At 36.0% G+C, this 26,701-nt stretch overlaps 1 protein-coding gene and 1 non-coding gene across 4 annotated transcripts in view; both read left to right on the forward strand.

The window, feature by feature from the left end:
- Positions 1 to 507: 507 nt before the first annotated feature.
- The window catches only part of LOC120090351 (ABC transporter D family member 1), a 28,981-nt gene continuing 2,787 nt past the window's right edge, over positions 508 to 26,701 (forward strand). The window contains exons 1-21 of one of the 3 annotated variants that reach the window (XM_039047947.1): positions 508 to 801; positions 2,780 to 2,899; positions 4,413 to 4,689; positions 9,109 to 9,333; positions 10,027 to 10,224; positions 10,368 to 10,822; positions 11,036 to 11,165; positions 11,249 to 11,327; positions 11,588 to 11,826; positions 11,933 to 12,237; positions 12,325 to 12,424; positions 12,537 to 12,695; positions 14,277 to 14,376; positions 14,457 to 14,565; positions 16,300 to 16,390; positions 16,658 to 16,782; positions 21,792 to 21,941; positions 22,025 to 22,097; positions 24,764 to 24,944; positions 25,019 to 25,177; positions 26,498 to 26,647. In XM_039047947.1, coding sequence (XP_038903875.1) covers positions 2,838 to 2,899; positions 4,413 to 4,689; positions 9,109 to 9,333; positions 10,027 to 10,224; positions 10,368 to 10,822; positions 11,036 to 11,165; positions 11,249 to 11,327; positions 11,588 to 11,826; positions 11,933 to 12,237; positions 12,325 to 12,424; positions 12,537 to 12,695; positions 14,277 to 14,376; positions 14,457 to 14,565; positions 16,300 to 16,390; positions 16,658 to 16,782; positions 21,792 to 21,941; positions 22,025 to 22,097; positions 24,764 to 24,944; positions 25,019 to 25,177; positions 26,498 to 26,647 — 3,367 coding nt within the window. In that variant the 5' untranslated portion in view covers positions 508 to 801; positions 2,780 to 2,837. The remainder of the gene's footprint in view (positions 802 to 2,779; positions 2,900 to 4,412; positions 4,690 to 9,108; positions 9,334 to 10,026; positions 10,225 to 10,367; positions 10,823 to 11,035; positions 11,166 to 11,248; positions 11,328 to 11,587; positions 11,827 to 11,932; positions 12,238 to 12,324; positions 12,425 to 12,536; positions 12,696 to 14,276; positions 14,377 to 14,456; positions 14,566 to 16,299; positions 16,391 to 16,657; positions 16,783 to 21,791; positions 21,942 to 22,024; positions 22,098 to 24,763; positions 24,945 to 25,018; positions 25,178 to 26,497; positions 26,648 to 26,701) is intronic. The other 2 variants (XM_039047948.1, XM_039047946.1) reach the window with 2 other exon arrangements.
- LOC120092278 lies at positions 15,894 to 16,020 on the forward strand. The gene has a single exon (XR_005485987.1). It is a non-coding gene; the product is annotated as a U6atac minor spliceosomal RNA (small nuclear RNA).

A 26,701-nucleotide genomic window follows, 5' to 3' on the forward strand; every position in this document is an offset into this window, starting at 1 on the left:
AACAAAATACAAAGAAGTTGGAAAGTTTCGATGAAAGGGAACTAAAGGTTGAGTCAAGGGGTATTTTAGTAAAAGTGAGACAAAATGCGTACATACATCTTACATGCGTAAGAGTAATCTATCTACGCTTAAAATTTAATGAAACCTTTGTTATTTTCAACGACAATACGATAATTAATTTTCAAAAATTAATATTTAGGGGCAACGTTAAATTTATCCACCATATCATTAAAATTTTACCGTAAAAGAAAAAAAAAAAAATCCAGTGATCATGTTTTTTTAATATGTAATTTTAAAGATTAGACGGTCTCTTAAATTGGATTTACAATTATTTTCCAAAGAACTTCGCAGTTGATCATCTTTATTTTTAAAAATATCACGGTACTATTATANTATTATAATAATAATAATAATAATAATAATAATAATAATATTATTATTATTATTATTATTATTATATAATATATATAAATATAGCTTTTGATATACAAAAGAAAACCCAATTAATGGAGTTGGAGCAAACAGAACTAGTTAAATCCATTACGGTAAGGGGTTTTAGAATTTTGGGAAGCAAAAGCAATAGTTTTGTGGCAAAAATGGTGGGGAGTTCTTTAGGATGAAACAAGGGATGACGATGGAACAATCAAATGTTGATGCAGAAGCTAATAGGTGCCGGAACAAGCAGCTAAGGTTAGGATTAGCACGGTTTGCTCCAAATTTGGGAAAGAAATCGCCTACCGCTAACTCGCTTTGAGATTTGTCGGCTACTTCGGGCGTAGAATAATACCAGAATTTTCGGTGGTAAGTTCAGCTACGGCTTTTTCGATTTGAAGTTATATTTATAAGCGTGTATGTATATGTTAGACATTAGACTCTCTGGCCATCGGAGGAGGGAGAGGGAATGATGGAAGGAAGGAATTCCTTTGGTTAAATGCGGAGAGGGCTGTGAGATGGGTTGAGAGCTTGAGTTTCTCATAACTAAAACTAGTGGTTATATGAATCTCATACATGGGTCAAAATTCAAATTTAGATTATGGGAGACCTGAAGTTGGTTGTAAGCGTTTTGGGGTGTAATTTTAGTCTTGCCTTATTCATATGCGCCATTGGATTTCAAACATGTTCCTATAATCTTAAGGATTTTACTTCTACTCTATCCATGAGGTATCTGGGATATTTATATCGGGAATGGGGGTGGGAGGGTGGTGGGAGTAAGGACTATGAATTTAGAATTTTCCTTTTTGTTATGAACTAATCTCCAGCGTTTGATGTCACTAGAAGTTTTGGATGGTATTGCAGTGGGCAGTTCTAGTTCAAATCGCATTTGTATCTTTGTTCTCCTCTTGTGAAGTTTATAGTCAGTGTGTTGAGCTGATTAGTTCAGAAGGAAAATGTAATCCAACATTTGAATCGGTCAAAGGCAGACTGATATGACGACTACAGTAGCATTTATAGTAGTGAAACGTCTTCTCATTGTCAGTCTTTTACAATATTTGGCCTTTCTATCCTAGTCTTTATGATTTTGATTTATTCTAATAAATGCAATTGTGTTACACATAACACCCCCGCCCAAAAAAAAAAAAAAAAAAAAAAAAAAAGAATAATATGAAAAACTAGAGAAAAAGGAAACTACACAATTGGCAGTGATTTGACTTAGTTTCTTTGATTTGGCCTTAGATTATGAATTTATGAAGAATTTTACCATGTTTTTGTCATGTATGGTTCATTACTTGTTGCCTTGTTGGGCTCTGTTTTGTTCTGTTGTGGGAAGATTTTAGAGCATTAGGAGAAGGTTTATTTCCAAGATTCTTGGTGCTGATTCATCAAAAGCTTCTTTCATTGGAATTTTAGTTCGTGCATCGTTAAAAGTTTTCAATTTACTCCTTGTTGGATGGTGGTCGTTTTTTGTGGTTTCTTTGGTAATTTTGTAGTAGCTTTGCAGCTGTAGGAGGCTTGTAGATCGAGTTTGTTTGAAAATTTATCTCTTTTATGTTGTATTTGTTGATCATTTCCTTTCTTTCCTCTTCATGCGAGAGTTTGTATCTCCTAAACATTTTTTCCTCTTCATTACATCAACGAGAATTGTTTCTTGTTTCTTTTTTCCTTTTTTTTTTCTTTTTGAAAATATGTTTGTCATGTATCGTCCATCTTTCATGCTGTCATTCCCTCCAAATATGGCTTTTGGATGTACCGTGAGAGCATTGATCATTTCATATAAAAGAAGTGGAAAAAAAATGTCTCATGAGATTGTCTATAACACTTAACCACCATTCAGTGATCAAAGAAGCATACTACAAATCTTAATGTTAAAAATTAATGGGATCAAATCACATTGGCCAACTTAAATAGGAGATAATACTTTATAAGTTTCCTCATGCTAAATGTTGGAGGGTCAAGTATTCTGGTTGAGGTATGTGCAAGTGCAAGTGGCCCAAATACACATTATTACCTAAAAAGAAGATATTGTCCCAAACGTTTTCTCCCATAATGGTCATTTGTATATAGTAAACTTCTTGCTTCTCTCTCTTTAAGATCTCTTTGAAAAGATGAGCTTTTTTTTGTGTTTTTTTTTCTCTTATGACCTCATACATATCATAGCCAACCAAGGCTCCTTTGTGTAACCTCTTGGTCTTGTGTTATCTTCTTGCTTGGCCTATAGTCTCTCTTTATCAATATTAATATCATTTTCATATGTTAAAAAGGTCTGCATGCTTTCTAAGTCATTTTATGGCAATCATTTTTTATTTCACCGATGAATTTGATTTTTCTTCTTATTTTTAAGTTTAGAAGATATTTCCACTGTTGACAGCTCTTAAGTGGAGGAAGGTTGATTATAAAAGATGCCATCTCTTCAGTTGTTGCATTTAACCAAGCATCGCCACAATATTCTTGCCTCAAGGAGGTATTTCTGATTTTTCTACTTCCTTGTATTGTGAACGTATTTTACATTTGAGTTGACTTCACTAATTTGGGTTTTCAATAAGTTCTGTTCTGTTGTTAGCTTTTATGTACGGTATTTGCCCATTCTCTTCGATTTATTTATATGGAATCCGTTTCTTAAAATGTGTGCAAATTTGTTTTACCGAATGTATTTGTTCAACTGTGTGCCTAAGAGTTCCTCTATCTCAAGATTTCAACTGTAAAAGCATAGAGATAAAGGCCTAGATTTCAAAATATCATTATATGTATGATGGTGTAGGTGGTGCCTGGTGGTGAACGGAGGTTGAACGAGAATTATATGAATGGGAATGTATCTTGTTGATTCCAGGAAATTCTTAGTGTCAATTACATGAAATGCTTTTTGAAACTTCTGTAGTATGCTTCCCAGATGCCGTAGTAATCAATATTTAACATGTTAAATTACACGTTCAGTTCACTGGAATATATCTTGTTGATTCCAGAACATTTTTGTTGTCAATACATCAAATGCTTGTTGGAGTTTTTGTATTTGATTCTGAACTTCTAAAATGTCTGATTGATTTAAATACTTGTTTCTTATTCTTTTGTTTCTTTTTTGGAAAAAAAAAAACTCATTCTTATCCCCATAACTCAAGTTGGTAGGTTCTTGAAGTTTCACTTTTGTATCCATTAGATTCCTGGACTTTAAAAGTGTATTATAGGTCCTTAAATTTTTAATTTTATGTCGAATTGAAAATTTTTTGTGTCCAAAATTTTTAATGTGTCAAATGATCATGAATTTTCAATTGTGTCTAATAGGTTTTTGCCTTATTTAACAGTTTTAAAAATTCATGGACTACTAGACACAAAATTAAAAGTTTAGTGGTCCTATTATGAATAAAATTCAATTTTGAATCTCATAGATCTTTCAATTTAATTTTTTTTGAGCATTAGTCTCTTTTCTCCTCTTCAAAGTAAAAAGTTGTTTCTTGTTCAAAAAAATTCTATTTTTTGAAATTATGTTAAGGGCCTGTTAGACAAAAAAATGAACATTGAGGTACTTGGTAGATATTTTCTAAAATTTAAAGATATTTTAGACACAAAATTGAAAGTTTGAGGACCTTTTAAACACTTTTAAAGTTGAGGAACTTTTTTTCTTGACACAAACTTGAATGTTCAAGTAGTAAACTTGTAATTTATGATGAAGCTTAAGGCAGTTTACGTCTTTGCTTCTGTGAATTAGATTATTTAATAATCTAGTTGCAAACTGTGCAAGTTTGTGTTACTTTTTAGTTTAGAAAATTTTATATATTGTGATATCTTTTTTTGATGTTTGGTGTCAATAATGAATTTCCACTTTCCTTCCAATGATGCACATAGCATTTTGTAATTTATATGCATCAATTCCAACTCATTACTTATTATGGAATTTATTTACATGGTCATTCATGTTAGCCATTTATATTTGAACTTTGGGATTGGGTGAGCCATGAATGAATTGCCATTCTTCTTGATAGGAAAACTTTGCTATTTGCCTCTGGCGTTGTTCTTGTTGGTGGGACTGCTGCATATTTGCGATCACGAAGCAATAAAAAATCTTCATCTTTTAACCATTACAATGGGCTTGATAGTAATGACGAGAGATCTACAAATTTGGAAACAGAAGGTGGTAGGATCAAGAAAAGCACGCAGAAGAGTGGTGGACTGAAGTCACTTCATGCACTTGCCGCTATTCTGTTGTCTAAGATGGGCAAAGCGGGTGCCAAGGATCTATTATCTTTACTGGGTATAGTGGTAAGTGCAAGCTATATATATCAAGCGATGTGATGAGTCTGATGACATATTGTCAATCGATGTGATGAGTCTGATGACATATTGTCAATCTGTCTTCTTCTTCTTTTTCTTCTTCATTTTCTTTTTCATGCGTAACTTCTTCGTAGAGTTACTTATATCATGTAACCTGTATTCTGATAAATCATAGACTGCATGCTAAATATTTTCATCTCTTTGTATCTCTCCCTCTCTCGCTTAATGTAAAAAAAAAAGGGAAGGGAAAAGTCTCCAGTGAAGTAAATGTCTTAGGTTGAATTATGTTTGAGCAAATGGCTTGGATCACAAGGGTCGGTTCGCTGCTAATCCTGTGAGAATGTGATCACATTGCTCCTGGATGTTGGTGATTCTTTGTAGAAAATTTTGTGCCAACAGTTCAACATAGAGGTTGGCAATAGGAGGAATACAAGTTTTTGGAATCATGCTTCAGCTGAGAACAGACCTCTTAAATCCATTTCCCCGAACTTTAATAAATCTCTATTGGAAAGGAGGGGAGGGCAGCTGATTTGTTAGATGCATAGATAAGACAATGGAGTCTCATCTTCACTCCTTTTATGATATTCAATCTCCAGAGTTTGAAAGTATGCAATTTAGTAATATTCTAGCTGATTTTTTAGGGTATTTTAGTTACTACACAATAGGTTGGTTAAGGAAAGATGGTTGCAAATAGAGTGGGTTAAGGTAGCTAGTGGTGGGCTGTTTCTAGAAAAAGGACATAGGAGAGTCTAGGCCTCTCAAAGTGTTTGGGATATTGTAATTTTCCTTCCTAATATAAGTAATACTTTTTTTTGTTAGGTTCTTTTTTGTTTTCTTGTTTCTATTACCAAATGGCTCAAATGGTTGTTGGATTTTTTCTGGGGTAGTGCGTATTTGGATGCGTTTACGTGCTCTTCAACTAATATTCCATGATAACTACATCATGACCCTACAACATTGGTTGTATATCTTTAAGTGGCCACTGTGAGAATGGACGTTAGAATTTGGGTATTGTTCTTGTAGTTCGTTCTTCCATGCAGATTATGCATTGGGAGACTTTTACCAGCATTTGGTCCTTTTTTTATGTTTTTGTTTTTGTTTTGGACAATAATTTGCTTTCATTGATAAAAATGAAAGACACAGGAGTACAAAGAAAAAAAAAAAAGAACCAACGAAAAGGGGATTCCAACCTTAACCTCATTAAGGGACTCCAGTCGAGACCAAAGCATACAAGGAGGTATTAAACCTACCCCCTCCCAAACCTTCCCACCGGTTCTCTCCACCTCTCTAAAAATTCTATTGTTACTCTCAATCAAAATATCTCAAAAAACTACAAAGAAACTCGGTTGCCACAACACCTTTTCCATCTCCTTAGTCCATCTTAAATTACCAATGGACCTAAAAGCTTAAGTTGATGGGTGAAGATAAATTTAATATAATATCTAACACTTTCCCTCACTTGTGGGCTTTAAATATGAAGAAGATCCAACAAGTGAAAATGAATAATTGGGGAGGAATAACAATGCAGGGGCTTGAACACAGGATCTCCTTGGACCACTTACTTAGATACCATCTTAAATCACCAATTGATCCAAAAGCATAAGCTGGTGGGTGAAGGCAAATTCAATATAATATCTAACATTCCAAAGCACCTCCTCCACCATAGACCTCTTCCAATGAAAAGATGGAAAGGCATGAGAAGCCTCTTGAAAGATCGGGGGTCCACAATCTAACATCCTTTCTCCCAAGCACCATCAATAAGGTGACGTGGATTTGAGCTTTTGGAATAACGAATAATTATGATCATCCTCTATCTTTTGCTGGAATTTGGTGCTGAGGTTTTGATACAACATATGGTGCAAACAAGACATCCCAGCCTCAAGTTCTCATTCATCGTATCCTTTGCAAAAAGGAAGAAAAACATAAATAGATATTAAAAATCCTTTCGAATTTTTTTGACAACCGATTTTTGTAAGGTAAAAAGTTTAGTGAAATTAGTTGAGATGTGCAAACTGGTCAAGATATTCTTTATTTTATTATTGTTATTATTATTTTGGGGGGATCTTTTGGAAGAATTTAATTTGTCCTGGTGCTTCCTTCTAATACCTTAGTAGCTATTAAATGATCTTTAGTGGATCAGCCTTGAAGAGAAAATCTAGCCTTTTGGGAGAAAGGACCAAAAGGAATTTTATGAGAAATCTGGATTGAAAGGAATCACAATATAGCGTATTGCTAGAGATTTTTCCAAAGAAAAATACAGGTGAAAGTACTCATGGGCCTCTCTCTCAGTGTTTCTCCTGTGGCATTTAAGGATGAGAGTAATCATGGGTTCTAGGCATTGTAGGATTGAAAATAAATCATTTTTGATAAGTTTAGTGAATGATTATGATGTTGGCAACTTTAAATTGGAGGAGAGAGGATAAGTTCATCATTTTATATTAGGTTTAAGTTGGCAGAAAAAGAGATAGTTGGAATACAAGTTCATATTGGTTTTGCAGTTCCTAATTGATATGAAGGTCTTTAGCAGAATTAGATATGGAGAAGGTACTTGCTGTGTGCTGAAAAACTCCAATTGTAATGGATGATTTGTTGGAATCTCAACCTTGTCAAATGAAAGGATCAAAAGAAAGCATGGTTCTACCTATAGGGGTGAACAAAGAGGAGTGCAGGACTGCATGCCTTTCACACAGAATTGATTCCAAGGAGAAGATGGTGACAGAATAACCTCAAATGTAGGACCACCAAAGCTTGGTTCGGGGAGTGAAAGGGGCGGGTAGATCTTTTGCTCAACTAATGACCGTTATTTTGTTGCTGACTAGGAAGACTCGGGTGAAAAAGGAGGAAGGGGTTCTTTATTAGACTGGGTGCAAACCCTGTGATTACCAAGTTGTGTTTCCATGATGATTGGTGTGCCATCTTGAAGGCATTAAGTGGAGTCATATATTAGGGCTGTATGTTTGGTTCTCTTCACCTAACGGTTATTTTAGGGGTTCTCGATTTTTTATTTTTTATTATTTTTAAATATTTATTATTAAGAAACGAACTTTCATTTCATTAACCAAAGAGGGAGTATAAAATAAGGGGAGAGATGAGATATCCACATGCTCCAACAGGTTACAAAAAAGAGGCCCAATTGGTGTAGTTTTGAGTTAGGCTATAATTACAATTTTTTTTTTGAAGTAGAGGACCAAGTAGAGGCAAAATGTTTGACTAAATACCAAAAAAATTGTCCCTATTAGAATCTGACCCCTAATTCTTTTTTTTTTTTTGATGTTTCCAGTGTTCGAGCTCTCTAGAAGAAACTTTTGAAGGGTTCTTGGTTGTTTCTTAGACAAGGCAGATAGTTTTTGTGGATTTATTTGATTTGTCATTCAGTTTGGGGACTATAATTTTTTTTTTTTTTGGGAATTGTACAGGGGTGCTATACTGATCTAAAGTTACTTGTTCCGTCTAGGCTTCTATAGACAGAGTTCTGTGGTTATTCTTCAGTTTGGGGACTATAATTTTTTTTTTTTTTTGGGAATTGTACAGGGGTGCTATACTGATCTAAAGTTACTTGTTCCGTCTAGGCTTCTATAGACAGAGTTCTGTGGTTATTCTTGTTTGCATTTTATTAACACTGGGTTTGATCTTATTATTATCATTATATTTGAAAGGCGGAAGGGTGAATGATTATCTTGCTTTTGGTAGAGTTGTTTATATATTATATCGTATGATGAAGCTTTGTAACTTTTTCAACTTAATGAAAAGTTGTTTCCTATTTAAAAGGAAGAACTATTTCTTGTGGGCAGATATACTCTTAATGGGAGTTATTTGTAACAGTGCCTACTAGCTTTCCATAGAGATAGGACCATTTACAAGTTTAGCTTAGCTTAGTTTAGTTTAGTTTAGTTTTTGTTTTTGTTTTTTTTTTGTTTTGGTTTTAAATTAAAGAATGGGAAGTACATTTACTTTGCAAGTACATTTGTTGAGCTTTTTTTCCAATTATGTTTGCCAGAGGGAATTATAAAAGTCGTGGGAAATTGGAGGGGGCTTTGATATGAGAGATGGATAAACATTAGAGTCTTTCTTTGTCATTATTGAAAGGGGAGTTAAAAATGTAGAAATAAATGTAGTGAGCATAATAGAATGCCAGAAAACCCATAAGTTTCTGGTTTCTTACAAAAGATAAAAGGAAAAAAAAAAATATATTGCCGACCCGAGCATAACTCAATTGGTAAAGGTATATATCCTCAACCAAGGGGTCAAATGTTTGAATCTCCATCTCTATATGTTCTTGAACTAAAAAAAAAAGAGAAGAATGTATATCTTATAATTTCTTTGTGATGATTGTTCTCTATAATGTCTGTTGGAAACACTCTTTTTGGTGGTTTTATGTGTTCATGCTTGTATTTATCACTCATACAGGTACTACGAACTGCTCTGAGCAATAGACTAGCAAAAGTTCAAGGATTTCTTTTTCGTGCAGCATTTCTTCGACGTGTTCCATTGTTCTTACGTTTGATTTCAGAGAATCTGCTTTTATGTTTCCTTCTCTCAACTCTCTACTCTACTTCAAAATACGTGACTGGGATCTTAAGTCTACATTTCAGAAAAATATTGACACGACTCATTCACACTCACTATTTTAAGGTACTTCTGGCTACAGTTTGTTGAAGCAGTGCTATTGATCAAATGCTTACTCTTTGTATTAACTTCTGTAGAGTTTATAGACTGTCCTGCATATTATATTAATGTCTTTCTATATTAGTACTTTTATTTGTAGCTCTTGACGAAGGGACTTATTATTTTTTTAAAAAAATTCATCTGCTTCTTTTAAGTAGAAGAAGATTCCAAGAGCACAACACACTTGTTGTGTATAGAGGAGATGGTTGTATAGCACCATTGAGTAGAAGAAGATTGTCAAAGGGAAGGGATTTTTGTGGTTTAATCTAAAGTTGAGCAATAGAAATCATGAAAACACCCTCCAAACTCTTGTCTATACAGGGAAAAATTCATAACTAAAAACTGTGTGGTCTCTCTCTCTCTCTCTCTCTCACTCACACACACACACACACACTCACTCGCTCACTCCCTCTTCCCTCCACTTTTTTTAGATAGGAAAGTTATGATACAAATGAAATTTCTGAAGGGGTGCAGTTGGAGTTGCAAAAAGACTAATTTTTCTCACATTATATTGGGTTTTGATGCTAGGAATGTTGTTTCAAAGGCTTGTCGATGTTACAATGATGAGATCCTTAAGATCTAGGTTTTAAATGGGTCGTCTTTTATGGTAGCTGAACTAATTATAAATATTTATTTATTTTTCTTTCTTTTGTGTTTCAGAATATGTCGTACTACAAAATATCACATGTGGATGGTCGAGTGACAAATCCTGAACAGCGAATTGCAAGTGATATACCTAGGTTTTGTTCAGAATTGAGTGAGCTTGTACAGGATGATTTAACAGCAGTTGTTGATGGTCTCCTCTATACTTGGCGCCTTTGTTCTTATGCTAGCCCAAAATATGTCCTATGGATTTTGGTAATCTCTGCTGTTAAATTTTCTTGTTTCTTTGTCATTTGACAATGCTTTTCATTTAGCACGTGTGAATGTAGATATTTTCTAGAGTTCAGTTTAAAATTTTTAACTTCAATGGTTAAACTGAAAAAAATTCTACTTTGCAGGGCTATGTAGCAGTATCTGGAACCTTGATCCGAAATTTTTCTCCTCCTTTTGGGAAACTAATGTCTAAAGAACAACAGTTGGAAGGGGAGTACCGCCAACTTCAATCTCGTTTAAGAACCCATTCTGAGAGCATAGCCTTTTATGGTGGAGAAAGAAGAGAAGAGTTTCATATTCTGCAAAAGTTTAATACTCTCGTTGAACATTTAAAAATTGTCCTTCATGAACATTGGTGGTTTGGCATGATTCAGGATTTCCTAGTGAAGTATTTTGGTGCCACTTTTGCTGTTATTTTGATTATCGAGCCTTTCTTTTCTGGTCATCTCAGACCTGACTCTTCAACTTTAGGGCGAGCAGAGATGTTGAGCAACCTTAGATATCATACCAGTGTTATAATCTCATTATTTCAGTCTCTTGGAACTCTATCTATTAGTTCAAGACGTCTCAATCGTCTAAGGTATTATTTAGTAATAAATTGTTTTGGTAGATACCATTGTTTCTAGTTGATGAATTAGTTGTTAACCTCAAAGAAAGCATAAACAGTCTTTGCATGACATGGGTGATGAATATATGGATGAAAGTAGTTTACGTCATTAGGAGCATGTGCATCTAGTTCTCAAGTTATTTCTTTAATTGGTTTCATTCTCTTTCATTTTCTTCATTATTGCAGTGGTTATGCTAGACGGATTCATGAGCTAATGATTGTGTCCAAAGAGTTGAGCGCTGAATCTTCTCAGCCTGCAACTGGTGATATGAATTGCTTCAGTGAAGCAGATTATATTGAGTTTTCTGGAGTTAAGGTAAATTGTACGGCGAATTAGCTAGATTAACTTCACATATAGACACACTTCACGTGCCATCTTAACATTGAATTTGCTACCAGGTTGTTACTCCCAGCGGTAATGTGTTGGTGGATGACTTGACTCTTAAGGTTGAGCCAGGATCTAATCTTTTAATTACAGGTACTTCTTCCAACCGGTGTCATCTTGTTCGGTGTTGATTATTTACCCATTCAATCCCTATTGTCTGTTTCCTCTCCACCTTAAGTCATAGTTTCAGTGGCTCGCTCGTTCTTTTTCTTTCTCTTGATGTTCGGGGTGCGGTGGGGGGATAAAAACCTTAAATTTTAGTAGTTACAGTATGTTTTATTGCTACTATGTTCAGAAGACACACTGCTGTCAATGTTATTTGGACTAATGAAACTTATTATTATGTGCTGAAGGTCCAAATGGTAGTGGGAAGAGCTCACTTTTTCGAGTTCTAGGTGGCCTTTGGCCTCTGATTTCTGGCCATATTGTTAAACCTGGGGTTGGGTCTGATCTGAACAAGGAAATTTTCTACGTTCCACAGAGACCATATACTGCTGTTGGCACCCTTAGGGACCAGTTAATTTACCCGCTAACTGCAGATCAAGAAGTTGAACCACTCACGCATGATGGAATGGCAGAATTATTAAAAAACGTTAGTTTTTTCTTTGGTATTTCTCTTGTTTTAATTTTCAAGTTTAGTGGTCACTACATTACTTTTGGGATTTAATTGTGTTGGAATTCTGTTCCTTTCTATAAAGGTTGACCTCGAGTATTTGCTAGACCGTTACCCTCCTGAAAAAGAGATAAACTGGGGTGATGAACTATCTCTAGGAGAGCAACAAAGGTTAGGGATGGCCAGATTGTTTTATCATAAGCCCAAATTTGCAATTCTCGATGAATGCACAAGTGCTGTCACAACTGATATGGAAGAACGGTTTTGCTCTAAAGTTAGAGATATGGGAACATCATGCATTACAATCTCGCACCGTCCAGCGTTGGTTGCTTTCCATGATGTGGTACTATCCTTGGATGGTGAAGGAGGTTGGAGTGTTCATTATAAACGGTTAGATTTCAGCAGTCCAGCACTGTCAACTTTCTGTTAAATGTGAAAATGCATATATTTATTTATTCTACTTCCTCGATAACCCAGGCAGGAGTTTCCGCAGGGAGTGATCAATTCCATGAGACCTAAGACCGACCGTCAAAGTGATGCAGTTGTAGTCCAGCAAGCATTTTCCAGTCTTGAGAAGGTTGAAAAGCTGTTAGAACTTTGTGTTTGGTTGGTTTATATTGTCGTCTCCATATAATATTGCTGCATGGAGAAAACTCCCGGTTCTTACTTTGTTTTTGTTTGTTGTTTAGGCATCTAGTTTCTCTAAGTCAGATGCAGGATCATACAATTCAAGGGTGATAGCAACCTCACCTCCTGCAGATAGTATTGCTACTCGTCCAACTGTTCCTCAACTTGAAGGAATTCCCAGAATATTGCCACTGAGAATTGCTGCAATGATCAAAATACTGGTTAGTCTCTCATATGGCTGAAATAGCAAAACTCCCATCTTATACATGCTTTCGACTGACCAACTAGTAACTAAACCTAAAAATAACTGCTAACTGTACTCAAATAACTAATTGAGCGGTAAATAAACGAGCACATTACCGAAAACTACTTGGACTAGTAAAATATAAAATAGAGATTGGATTAACTCAATTTCACTGCATCAAGAGCATATTGAACAATGTAAAATGAAAATGGATTAAATAAAGGCAAGGAAATAACAGTAGAGCCTCTTAAGAGCTAAGGTACATGAGAAAGATCCTGTCCCGAGGTTGTCCAACAGGAGGGGTAAGGAACTTAGATTTGGGTTTTATGTGGTTCAAAGATGCAGTGTTATGATTTTGGCTGGTCCTCAGGAGCCTAGAATTAGGAGGGCAGTTCAGAGGAAGTCATCCTGATTTAGATTTTGTGTTGTCCAAAGGTCACACTTAGATTTTGGGCAATCTAGCATGGGTAAAAGGAAGGAGTTGCCATTTTATTCAATCTGGAGTGAATAAAGGTGGTGGGAATTTATACTTAAGTTTTGGGCAGTCTCCACAGGCAGTTTATTATAGGTCAAAGGGCCAGTTGAGAAATGTTCAAGGTGGCCAAATATTTTGGTTTCTGGTATACAAGGGTGAGAGATGGAGAATTTTGGGGCAATCAGAAGAAGCAATTTTAGATTTGTTTTTCCTGGCAGAAAGGATAGAAGATAGAGTCCCTTTATTTATTTATTTTTTATTTAATGAGAAACAAGACAAAATATATTAATCAAAAGAGAAGAATAGCCTAAGGCCTTAGGGATGAGAGGGTCCCTAAGCCTGAATAGAGGAATTGGCAAATGTCCTGAAAAAAGATACCCACTGTGTATGACAAAAAGTATTGTGTGACGCACCTCACGTGGAAGCAGTAAACTGTATGCTTTCACAAAAACCACCTATTCCTCTTGTTCCAAATAGACCAGAAGAGGGTCGTGCTCCCATTGCACCACAATATCCTAGCTTGTCCTCTAAACCATCAACTGGACAGCAACTCAAAAAGACCAGTAGTAACATCTTTTGGAAGGTACGAAGCCAAGCCATAAAGATTCAAAATGACGGCCCATGCCTTATAGGTAAAGTGATCCTGAAGGAATAGGCATTATAATAGACATTTTAAAAAGTTTACCCACTAAAATTGGATTTTAATCTTAAAAAAAAATGTAGAATGTTTAGTCTTCTCTCTTAGAGGGCCGTAATTACCACGGGATACAGTAGGTAAATCAATTTCAGTATTTTGCGCTTTTTCCAACTAGGTCGATATAGAAAATTAACGTGCTGTTCCTGCTTGAGAAACATAATAAAATGGCATGATATATTCTTATTCTGATACTCGTATCTAACCCAAGCAGTAGTTAGAGTTTCATCAAAGTTGAGTTGTATTGTGAATTGGAATATACTTCAATTGTAACCTATTCATGTTCTAAAATAGGATAAAATTTTTCTGTTTGATAGACAAAATGGGCCTTAAATGTACTCTCTTGTCATTTATGAGTATTACTCATCATCGATCTGCTTATTCTACAGGTGCCCACATTATTTGATAAACAGGGAGCACAGCTGCTGGCAGTTGGTTTTCTTGTTTTATCTAGAACATGGATATCAGACCGCATTGCCTCATTGAATGGTAAATCTGAATGTCATTTCTGAAACATGGATTATCTTATAAAATTGCCAATTTCATTGGAGAGGAATCAATTTCCACAGGAACCACTGTAAAGTATGTTTTGGAGCAGGATAAGGCATCCTTTATTCGGTTGATTGGAGTTAGTGTCCTGCAAAGTGCAGCTAATGCATTTATTGCTCCTTCTCTAAGGTGATTTCGGATTCCTTGAGCACACCATAAAAACCTGAATTCTATAATGAAAATATTTTAACAAAGACCTTCTGCCCTTCTCTCTGCTAATTTTCTTAATAGGAATGACCATAACAAAGACTGAAAGCTATCATATGTTATTCGTTTGGCATTGCATAAATCTTTTTCAATTTCTTGTTTTATCTATTTTATCTTATGCCAATTAAGTTCAAATCAAATCTTAAAGATACATCAACATGTTTACTTTGTTTATACTATACTTCATTAGTTTTGACATCATTTACAACAGTGAACTTAGATTTTAAAGCTAAATAACCCTCATAAATTAGGTACTCAAAAAAAAAAAAAAAAAAAAAGAAAAAAAAAAAGAGCTCCTCATAAATTAGCATTATCGGTGTGCACCTATGGCAAGAGGTGAGGCAAAGGGTCGTTGCACCTTGAAGGTGGAGCCAAGGCAAGCTCCTTCAACAAGGCACTCGCTTGGTGGTGCCTTTGTTACTTTTTGACACCTTTGCCATGCTTGAAGGCGAGTGCCTGATTACGTATATATGTGTGTGTGTATATTTTTTTTTCTGAAAAAACATAGATGGTGAAGAAGAAAATCGATAATGAAGTTGATATATAACTGCACCTCGCTTCACTCAGCAATGTCTTTTTGTCCCTCACTTGCCTTTAGGCAATTATGAAACCCTTGAGATGCACTTTGCACTTGTGAACATTGCTATTCAATGGGCTCTATAGTGTATTTTGAGGGAAAGAGGGTTCATCCATTGATTTTTGGTCCCTTGTTAAATTCTTTGTTTGTTTTGGGCGCATCTATGCCTTTTTTTGTAATTTTTTTTGCAAGTTCGTATCTTACATGGTTTAGAGCCTCTGTGTAGTTGGCGGCTTCTTTATTTGTTATGATTGCGTACTTTTTTCATTTTTTCTAACACTAGGGTGAAGTTTGATGGCTTCTTGCTCCCTTATTGTACAATTTTACCCAAAAAGGTTGGCTGAGAATCATTCGGTTAGTTTTGTTGAAACTTGATATGGTTGAGGAGGGTCCAGGCATGCGACCATAGGCAACCACTCTCTAGAAGAGCATGCCCAAGATACATGGCAGTTTCTAACAAAATGTTAGAGAGGTTCGGGGGAACACTTAATAATATTCATTCACTTGAGTCCTAAAATCTTCTTTGTAGATCTACATCGGAGACCTAAACTAATGGAACATGAATTTATAATATAAGACAAGTCATTTGTAGATTCCTGTCCACCTGGGGATATCAAATAAACATTTTAGTTTTGTGATTGGGATATTTTCATGATAACACAATGTTATATATGTGTTCGATTAAAGGGGAGATGGTTGGCATCTCCCCTGATAGGGTCGGGAACAGCCTTCGGGATTCCCTGTTAACACATACGGTTAGAGCTACCCACCTCTTGCAGGTGGTTCTAACACAATATTATATATAATATAACACTGCTTTTCAAGCTGGATCATATTTGTTTTTGATGTCCAACTTATTACAACACCAAGGCTCAATTTAATGGCCTTGTGAATATCTTTTTCCAATTTTATTATTCCATGGATGCGGCTTTGTTGTATTTTTTCACAAATAAAATAGCAACTCTATGTTGTTTTTTCCATTCAAAATTTTGTTTCTAGTCTCTTATTTAAAGGAAAAAATAATCTACATTTTATTTTTTTATTTCAAATTTAGTCAATGATATCCCTTTATTTAACAGGAATTTCACCGCAAGGCTAGCCCTCGGTTGGAGGATTCGATTGACAAAGCATCTGCTAAAAAATTACATGAAGAACAATGCATTTTACAAGGTATATGGGATATTGGGGGGTTTCCACCCTGAATGAATTCTCTACTTGTGAAAAAGTGTTTATTCAATCAACGAAGTTTTTTATATTTGGCTTCACAAATCTTCAATATTCTGATGCTGGATGAGCAATTATATAGTAGTAGTAGTAGTACTATATTCTGATGCATTGTCAGAGATTGGTCTGCTTCACATTCACGTTTTGGTTAGGCTATTGTTTGTTTGACCATTAATATAAAAACTCTCTAACGTGAGTTATTGCTTCTTGTAGGTCTTTTATATGTCTAATAAAAGTATTGATGCGGATCAGAGATTAACCAATGATCTTGAGAAGTTGACCACAGACCTATCTGGGCTAGTTACTGGGATGGTGAAGCCATCTGTTGATATTCTTTGGTAAGTGAAGTTTAGCAGTGGAGTTGAAGAAATGAGGACTTTGTATTCTTAGTATAGTTTGGGTGACCACAAACATCTTTAAGGAAATTTCAGGCTAATTTCATTTGGTAACTAGCAATAGGTTGAAGAAAGAAGGAAACCCATTATCCATGTAAAAGGAAGAAGTATTTATACATTCTTAAATCACCGGTTGACCTAAAAACTTAAGCTGATGGGTGAAGACGAATTTAATATTATATCATCTAACATTTTTTTTTCACTCATGGGTTTGAAATTTGTAAAAGACCCAACATGTGGAAATCAATGTTAACTGAGGAGGAAATAACATTGAAGTGTTTTGAATATAGGACCTCCTGGACCGGCTGCTCAATCACCAATTGACCCAAAAGTTTTAGTTGATAGGTGAAGGCAAATTTAATATCATATCATCTAAAACACATATTAGCTACCGAAAACAAAGAACAAGGTGAGATTTTATGCAAGATTAAAGACTGGTACAAGGTTGGTTCTTTTATGGTGAAATTTCAGCCTTGGAGCATCGAGACTTTCTACAAGGACCAAAAGGTGCCCTCTTATGGAGGATGTATCAAGGTTAGAAATCTACTCATTGATAGATGGTCCATTGAATCCTTTAAATACATTGGTGACCTTTGTGGAGGGTTCATGGAAGTGGCCAAAAAGACTCATCTTGTATGGACATGATGGAGGTTTTCATAAAAGTGAAGGAGAATGTTGTTGGTTTCTTGCCTGCCACTGTTCATCTCCCTTCCTCATCCACAGAGGCGATCATAGTCAACATAGACCCTTTTTTTTAAGCTCTTCTTCACGTTGGATACCGGGAAGAAAAGCATGGAGCCTTACCTTGACTGACACGTGAGAAATTGATCTTGGAAGACCCAATTGCATAGTGGATAAAACCACTCTCTCCTACGGAGGAAATTGTTGCCAAGGACGTCCATCGAGAAACCAACCCTTCCCCTTTAGTCGTCCTTTTACCTGCTACCTCTCTCTCTGTTACCTCTCTCTCTGTTCCCATAGCAACTATGTGTGTGACAGAGACATCTGTTTTATCTACCAATGCACGAAAACTCCCTTTGACCATTGAACCATCACCCTCTTTGCACACAAATGTCCTGTCCTTTATCCAACCTACCGCCCCTGAGCTACCCCAACCCTCCTTAGCTGTTGTCCCATTAGAACAAGCTGCTTCCCATACGCAAACTGTCCTAACAACTTCATCAAGCCCTTTTTCGACAGAACAACTCATTCCTTTTCCCCCCGTTAACTCAACATCTCTCCCCCATCTTTCTTCCTCACCTCCACTGGCAACCAACCCAACCTTCCCCCATCCTTCTTCCCCACCTCCATCGGGACCCAACCCGTCCTTCCCCCATCTTTCTTCCTCACCTCCACGGGCATCCAACCCATCCCTCCTCCTCTCCCCAGCCTTTCCCCATCCCCTTTCCCTATTGGCACCCGAAAAACCATCAGCCACCTTGCTTCCTCCATCGAGCAGTGTTTCTCGAGGAGCGCCTTCAATAGATGCCAACCCGATCCCCTCCTTAAAAACCAACGACGTTGACCCCTCTTCCTTTACCAAGTGCACTATTTTTCGCCCTGGCACCAAACACTCCATGGCCATCGTAGCGTTGCCATTAGATGCTGACAAAACTGCATTTCTATCTAGCCCAATGCCCTTTTCTCCCTTATACCACATAGGAGAAGAATGGTCTGATCATTATCCTCAAAATCGATATGGATCTTTCGACCTAGCTCCTCACCTGATGGCCTTGGTCCCATGGTTTAATGAACTATGCCTCTGTATAAAGGCGATCCCTACTAGAAAACAATCCAATCGGTTATCATCAAAGAAAAAAAGAAAAGGAATGAGAGAACTTCGGAATCTAGAAAGTTTCATCTCCTATGACAAAAAGTAAAAGCTCTGCTTAGAGAAGATTCTACGTTTGCTTGAGTCTACTCTTATTAACCTCGCACATTGGTATCAGTTCATGGATACAGTCACATTTTCTTTAATCGATCTTTCGGCCATAAGGTTTTTACAAAGTCAGATCTTCTTTTTTGGGCGTTTCATCAACAATGTGCTCGTTTATCTGCCTTTGTTTAAGGAGTCTCTTTTTAGTTGTATTTGACCATTTTGTATGGGCTCCCCTTCCTCTTATGTTCATCTTTTATCATCGTTGGGGTTGTCTTCTCTTATTTTTTTGAGATTCGTTGTATCTTTTATGGTACCTCTTTGGATTATTTCATTTATCAATGAAATATTTCTTATAAAAAAAACTCTGTTGTTCAATAGTAAAGGTCAAACAGGTTTTCTAGGTCTAATCTAATCTCTCAACTTTCTTCTGAAGAGGTTGTAGATGACCATTGAAATCAACTTGTCCTTCTAATTTAAGTCCTGTAGCCTTCATGAATAGTAGCTTGCTTGTCACAATACATTGTGATTGTGTTCTTAACATATATATGTATGTACATACGTATGTGTGTATGTATGTATATGTTATATATATATAGTTTTCCATGAGAATGAAATTCCTCATCTAAATCAGGCACATTCTCTCTCCATCTCACAAACTGCTTGTGGTGTGACTCTAGTTCCTCCAACTCGTCCTCACCATTAGAGCATAGAATACTAGACCTCCCTACCTCAGTGGCATAAAAAACATTCTCCTCATGCGAGGCTCTAATTGTGTCAACTGTTAAACTAAGTTGAACATTGATATGTTTAAGAACTGCCAGATTCTTTATCATTTGAGTTTCTATCCTATCTAACCTCTCTAACTTAGACATGCTAAACCTCCTAAGTTTGGACTCTAAAATATACATTTTTAACTGGTCCTCTAGGGAAGGTTTCCTCTCAATTAGGGATGTATGAACATAATAACTCATATGGTCATGGGATGGATAACTGGTTGGGTATGAGTAAGGGTAAGGGTTGAAAGGCATTGGCATTGGTGGTGTTGGACCTAAGTTGGGTGGAACACCCCATAAGGCCACCACCCAAAATTATAAAAAGTCATAACATGCACCGGAAAAGACTTAAAAAAAATAAAAAAGGACACATACTAATTTACACCCTAAATTAAGATGAGTAGAATCTCATAAATATTAAAAGAATCAAAAGACAATGATTCGTTAGCAATGGTGCCAAAAACTTGATGCCATGCAAGCACACGCGGCAAATTATATATAGTTAAAACAGCTTGGTTGAGTATCGTCCTTAGGGATTCGAGTTAATAATTCTTTTAGTTACCTACAGATTGTTCCAATTTTATCTAGGTGACCGACTTGTGATAATAATTAATCTAACCTAGACCTAGGAAAGTAAATAAATTGGGACAAACAGGGCGAAACTAGATTGAAACACAACCTAGGGTATGACTTCATTAATGGATTAACTGAATTAATTATTTAACTCTTATTAATCCCTACATATCTCTAAATGGAGTGAAAGTAATATACAAATACCAATAACATGTTAACAATAATTAACAAAGAAAGATATCCTCATTATATTGCCAATTTTGGCGATATCAACGATAGGGGGCAAAAAGATTTTACCTCCTTGTGTTGTCAATGATGCGAGATTACTAATATATTGTCAATATTCAATGGTATTTTCAATCTTTGGGGATTAGGGTGGCTTCTTATGGTTTGCTGGGTTATGTTCTTTATTGTGGGATTGCGGGGAGAGAGAAACAATAAGATTTTTAGAGAGTTAGAAATGGCTTCTAAGAGATGTTTCGTCTTGGTCCCTTATTAGATTCCATGTCTCTCTGGGTTTAAGTAATGAAGATATTTTGTAATTACTCAATAGGTCTAATGACAACCTTTCCTTTAGTACCCGCCCTTTTTGTGGGCTGGGCTTGTTGAAACAGAACTGAAGCCACCCAAGAAGGCTTTTCACAAAGATAGGAGACTAATATAATACTCTTGGAAGCTTGAAAAAAAAAGACACCACAACATGAAGAAAGAGCATAATGAGGAGCTCATGGCAAAACATAAGGGGCAAGGCAACCATTTTTTTTATTAGAAAAAAAAAGAGAAACATTCAATCATATAGTATAATGGTTATATGGAATGAACTAGGAGCTTCTTATTGGTCATTTGGGAATATAATCATATAACCATTCAATAAGAAAGAGCATAATGAGGAGCTCCTCATATCGTATTTTGGAAGAGTCCTATCCCCAAGAAGATTAGATTTTTTTTTGTGGGAGGTCAGCTATAGTAGCATCAACACAGCCGATACTCTCATAAAAAAGGCACCTTGGATGATATCTGCTCCAAGCTGGTGCGTCCTATGTTGTACTAACGATGAAACCATTACACATTTTGGTCTTTTGTGAATTTGCTCAATCGTTTTGGAGGTGAATTTTAAAGTCCTTTGACTACCAACTGGTTTTCCCAAATGATCCTCTAACTCTGGTCATCCATTCAAGAAAGAGAAGGCAAAGAGTTAGAGGGTCATTTGGGAAAACCAGTTGGTAGTCAAAGGACTTTAAAATTCACCTCCAAAACGATTGAGCAAATTCACACAAGACCAAAATGTGTAATGGTTTCATCGTTAGTACAGCATAGGACGCACCAGCTTGGAGCAGATATCATCCAAGGTGCCTTTTTTATGAGAGTATCGGCTGTGTTGATGCTACTATAGCTGACCTCCCACAAAAAAAAATCTAATCTTCTTGGGGATAGGACTCTTCCAAAATACGATATAGTATACCCTTTTATTGTTTTCTTTAACCGTAGGGAGAACTTCACACATCTTGAGGATTGGTGGATTAATGGATTAGTGGAAAGGAAGATGTTCATATATAAGGAAACAAGTATACATGTAGAGCCGAAATTAACAGAAACCGTGAGGGTCAGACGGGGGCTCTCTAGGCCTATTTTAATCTTTCAACAGTAGGCTTTGTAGGAAATAACTGTGTTATTTACTTGTCTCATATAAATTAAGAATTTTCTGTTCTCTGCTGCTATTGTTTAAGGTTCACTTGGAGAATGAAGATGTTGACAGGTAGGAGAGGAGTTGCCATTTTGTATGCTTATATGTTGCTAGGCCTGGGTTTTCTAAGAACAGCTGCTCCTGATTTTGGTGAACTAACTAGTCAAGAACAGCAACTTGAGGGAACGTTTAGGTAAGTAGTTTATCAATTTTATTATTAATTTGTAATGTCCTGCTGCAAGTTGAGGAGGACTCATAAGATCATGGATGATTCAGGTTTATGCATGAAAGACTCCGTACGCATGCTGAGTCTGTTGCTTTCTTTGGCGGTGGTTCTCGTGAAAAAGCCGTAAGTTTTCTGAACTTTGCATTGTGTTGAGTCTGTTGACCAAATGGAATTAAACATCTTATTGAAGGTTATGAAATTACAAAAAGAACACCTTCTGATTAGCTAATATGGAGTGATAGAATCATTATAAGGAAAAAAGGGCGATTTAAAATTTTAGTTTGAGAACAGGTTTTTTGTTTTAATTATCGGAACTCATTTGAATAGAGTTTATTTATTTAGTTTCATTCAATTATTGTAACTCATTTGAATTTAGTTTTCTGCTTTTGTTTTCAATTAATAATGATAATCAATTGACTTTTAAAAACTAAAATGTATGAGACCTCAGAATTTAGGGGGGCTTTGTCACCAAGTTGTCATAGTTGGAGGTCGGATTTTTCTTTGTTTGCCCCTCTCCAAGTTCTTGGCAGCCACTTTCTATTTGGATTTGTCTGGTTCTAAGGTGTTGTGGTTTTCCATTTATTCTAGTCGGTTTGCTCCTTTGGTTTTATGGATTGTTGGTTATTACCAGTTTAGTAGAAGTTGAAGCTGACTCTCTCCTAACAGTTGTCTTCCTCATACCGTTGCTGGTTCTTAGAGTTTCAGTTTCAATGGTGTTTGGAATTTTTGTTCAAAGAGCCAATTTGTTCCATCTTGGGTTGTATTTTGATTGTATTTGCTTTAATTTTCTGGACATGTCCAGCTTTGAGCTATTTTTTATTTGCTCGATCCTGCTTATTTTGGCTTATTGTACTTCAAGCATTAATCTAGCTTCGTTTCGTTTCATTTCATTTCATTGATGAAAAGCTTTCATTTTGTTTCAAAAAAAAGAAAAAAATTATTTTCCACTATGTTCTGTTGAACTACATAATTTGTCATCTCTTAAAAAAAAAAAAAAAACATTGCCTGCTCTGCTGTAGCCCACCCCCTACCGTACATGATCGTGTGGTTGGTGGGGTGGGGCGGAGGGGTGCAGCAGGCCAGCAATGCAAAATAATCAAATTATGAGTTTTTTCTTCTTTTTTGGAACAAAAGATGACAAATTATGTAGTTAGTTCAACTAAACATAGTGGAAAGTGATTTTTTTCTTTGGTTACCGTACATGATCGTTATGTGGTCTGCCTTCTATCTTTACTTGAGAGCAACTCTTTTAGGCAAGGGAGAGTATGGGGACCCAATCTTTTGGAGAGGTTTTCATGTAAATCTTTCCTTCATTGTTTGGTTGACCCTTCTCCTGTAGGTGACTCAGTTTTTTCAATTCTTTGGAAGATAAAAGATTCCTAGGAAAATGAGGTTCTTTACCTGACAAGTTTTTCACGGCCGTGCTAATACGATGGATTGGCTAGTGAGGAAGTTACCTTCGGTTATTGGGCCGTTCTGTTGTATTATTTTTTGGAAGGCGGGGGAAGATCTAGAACATATCCTTTGGCAATGTGAGTTTGCAAGCTTTGTTTGAAAGCTGTTTCTTGGAACGTTTGACATTTCTGTTGGAGGGTTACAAGGAGTATGATTGAGGAAATCTGCCACGTGGGGAGAAGGGTCATTTCTTATGGCTTGCTCGGGTGTGTGTGATCTTATGGACTTCGTGGGTGAGTGAATAATAGGATTTTTAGAGGGAGGGATAGGGACCCTAGTGAGATTTAGTCTCTTGTGGGTTTCGATTTTGAAGACCTGTTGTAATTACTCTATAGGCATTCTTTTGCATAGCTGGAGTCCTTGCAGTGGGACACCTTTTTTTTTTTTGGGTACGCCCATGCTTGTATTCTTTCATTTGTTCTCGATAAAAGAAGTTGACTGTACATGGTCGTCGGAGCACCACTCAATTTATTCTTTTGGGTGCTACATATTGTTTAATTCTCCCCCCACCCACAAAAAAAAAAAGAAAAGAAAAAAAAACCGATTGTTACCCGATTTTGTGATCTTGTTTTGTTAAGCACATCTTGAGAATAAGGTGTCTTTGAAGGGCAGGATAATGTGAGAGTACTAGTTAGGGTATATGGGTAAGATTAGTATGACATTAGGAAGGACATAGGGGTAGTTAACAAGGGGTTCCTTGGATAATAAAGGGTGTTAGGGATGACCATAGAGAGGTGTGAAGGATTTTGGTATTATACATCGTGGAACTTGAGAGAGAGGTAGCCCTCTTGAAAGGCTATTATACCGTAACTTTACAAATATTGCAATGCAGTTATCCTTGGTGTTTTCTTGAATTTTCTGTGTTAGGGTACCTACTAGTATAATATGTTACTAACTTCCGGCACTGCCTTTATTTTGTGTCTTTATTATATTTTATGTTTAGTCCGCCTTTGCTGGAAAGTTGGACTCAGTATACATGTTTGTGAAATATATATTTGTGCATGCTCACTTCTGTATGCTCTTAACTATTGGACCATTTGCTGCTTGATGGATAAGTAAGATCCTATTTGGCTTCTGCTCTTAGTTTTGTGTTGTCTTCCTTTCTAGAATGAGTTCATACATCAAGGGATTGTAGCTTTTACTCTACTTGCTAGTTGGGTCTCTTTTTTGTAACCTGTTGGTGTGCGGGAATATCTCATCCCCCCCCCCCCCCCTTATTTTGTATCACTCTTTGGATAATGAAATTAAAATTTGTTTCTTAAAAACTTCAATAGTCTACTCACCATGAGTTGTCATAGTCAGTGTTGAATTTTATTTTCCTTATTACTTTGCAGATGATTGAGTCAAGATTTAAGAAGCTTGTGGACCATTCATTGTTGAATTTAAAGAAGAAATGGCTGTTTGGCATATTAGATGATTTTGTCACAAAACAATTACCTCACAATGTGACATGGGGTTTGAGCTTGTTATATGCCCTGGATCATCAAGGTGACCGAGCCATGACTTCCACTCAAGGTAGCTGACTGTCATTGAGAATTTAATTGTAAAACTAAACACACATTGTCTGTCTCACCATAAAATTTTCTCAGGTGAACTGGCACATGCACTACGATTTTTAGCATCTGTTGTATCTCAAAGCTTTTTAGCTTTCGGCGACATTCTTGAATTACACAGAAAGTTTCTTGAGCTCTCTGGTGGTATCAATAGAATATCTGAGCTTGAAGAGCTCTTGGATGCTGCGCATTCCGGTAAATTTTACACACCTCATCTTCAATTAGATTGTGGGAGATATTTTGATTTCAGTCATTTTATTTTATTCTAATAATGATTTATAAGTTAAATGTCATATGATGTCCTTCAATGGTTAGTTTGGCGATAAAGTAACCGGAAACTAAGTGAGATTTGAAAGTAAATAATTGAAGTAACTTTGTTGTTGGATAAGGTTGATACTGTTCCATTCATCATGTTTATGTTATTTTAGCTCCTTGCAGCTAGTGTCTGTGATCTGACTCGTATTGGTTTATGTAGTTAAACAATAGGAAATTGAATTCATTCTAAGTATTTACTTTCTAGTTAGTTTCAAAACATTCAATGAGCTACATGATAGTTGTTTGAACAACTCAACTAATGTTAGCTGTATATTAATGGTAGCTATGTCATCATCGGTTATTAAGTTAACTTTCCTCATGAGAAAACACTAGCAGTAAAAGAATTTTTGCCTAACAAATGTGCATATGAGGAAAAATTCAAAGTTATTGTCCCTTCTTTGAGCAATTCAAGCTCACACTCTCGCCTCCATATCATTGCTTCCTTTGGAAATCAGGCTTTGTGGCTGATTCTTATGTGAGCTTCCAACCATTTATCAGCTTCACTGCAACCATCCTCCTTTTACATGTTCAGATCACGAAAGTTTATTTCTTATCATAAATGTTTCCAAATTGACTTATACAATTATATTCCAGAAATCAAGGATATTATATTGTACTGACCCAATTTATTGTGACAAAAATTATTGAATGTTAGTGGTGTAGCCAAGTGATAATGGGGAATTCTCTCCAAAAATTCTTTCAAAGAATCTTTATTATGATCAAAAGTTATTTAGTACAAGAGAGAGATACCCTATTTATAGAGAATTGAAAACAAAATAAATATTAAAAAATAGAAAGAAACTCAAACATTTAACCATGAATTAACCGAAACTACTAAGGAACTCCCTACATCAGTAGTGCTTTGTGTGACAATTTTTGTATTGGAATGTAACAAGATTCAGTTCACATCCATAATGCTATGCTTTTCCTTCAATCTCTGAGAGTATATAAGACACAATTGAATGTTTTTTTTTTAAAAAAAAATCTAGAAGAAATTAATTATAGTACTGATTTTGTTGTCCAAATTTTTGCATTTATTTTCCATATGCTATATTCTGGTGATAATTGAGAGACTGGCTGGTGGAATGACCGTCTGTGTAGTTAGTACTCTTATCAATTTCAAACTAGGCATTGCTATTTCTTCTTGCGGAGAACTGAAGTTCTATTGTTGTACCTTTTTTTTTTCTGAATAAATTGCAGTTACTAGAGGATCTACGACCAACAAGAGGGACTTTTATGCAGAAGATGTTATTTCCTTCTCCAGGGTGGATATCATTACCCCAGCACAGAAGATGTTAGCAAAGAAGCTGACTTGTGACGTTTTACAGGAGAAAAGCCTGCTGGTTACGGGTTAGTAAAGTACCTTTTCTTTTTTGTTTGCCTATTCCTAATCTGTTACTTTTG

The sequence above is a fragment of the Benincasa hispida genome, chromosome 11 (assembly GCF_009727055.1).
Source record: "Benincasa hispida cultivar B227 chromosome 11, ASM972705v1, whole genome shotgun sequence".
Classification (NCBI taxonomy): domain Eukaryota; kingdom Viridiplantae; phylum Streptophyta; class Magnoliopsida; order Cucurbitales; family Cucurbitaceae; genus Benincasa; species Benincasa hispida.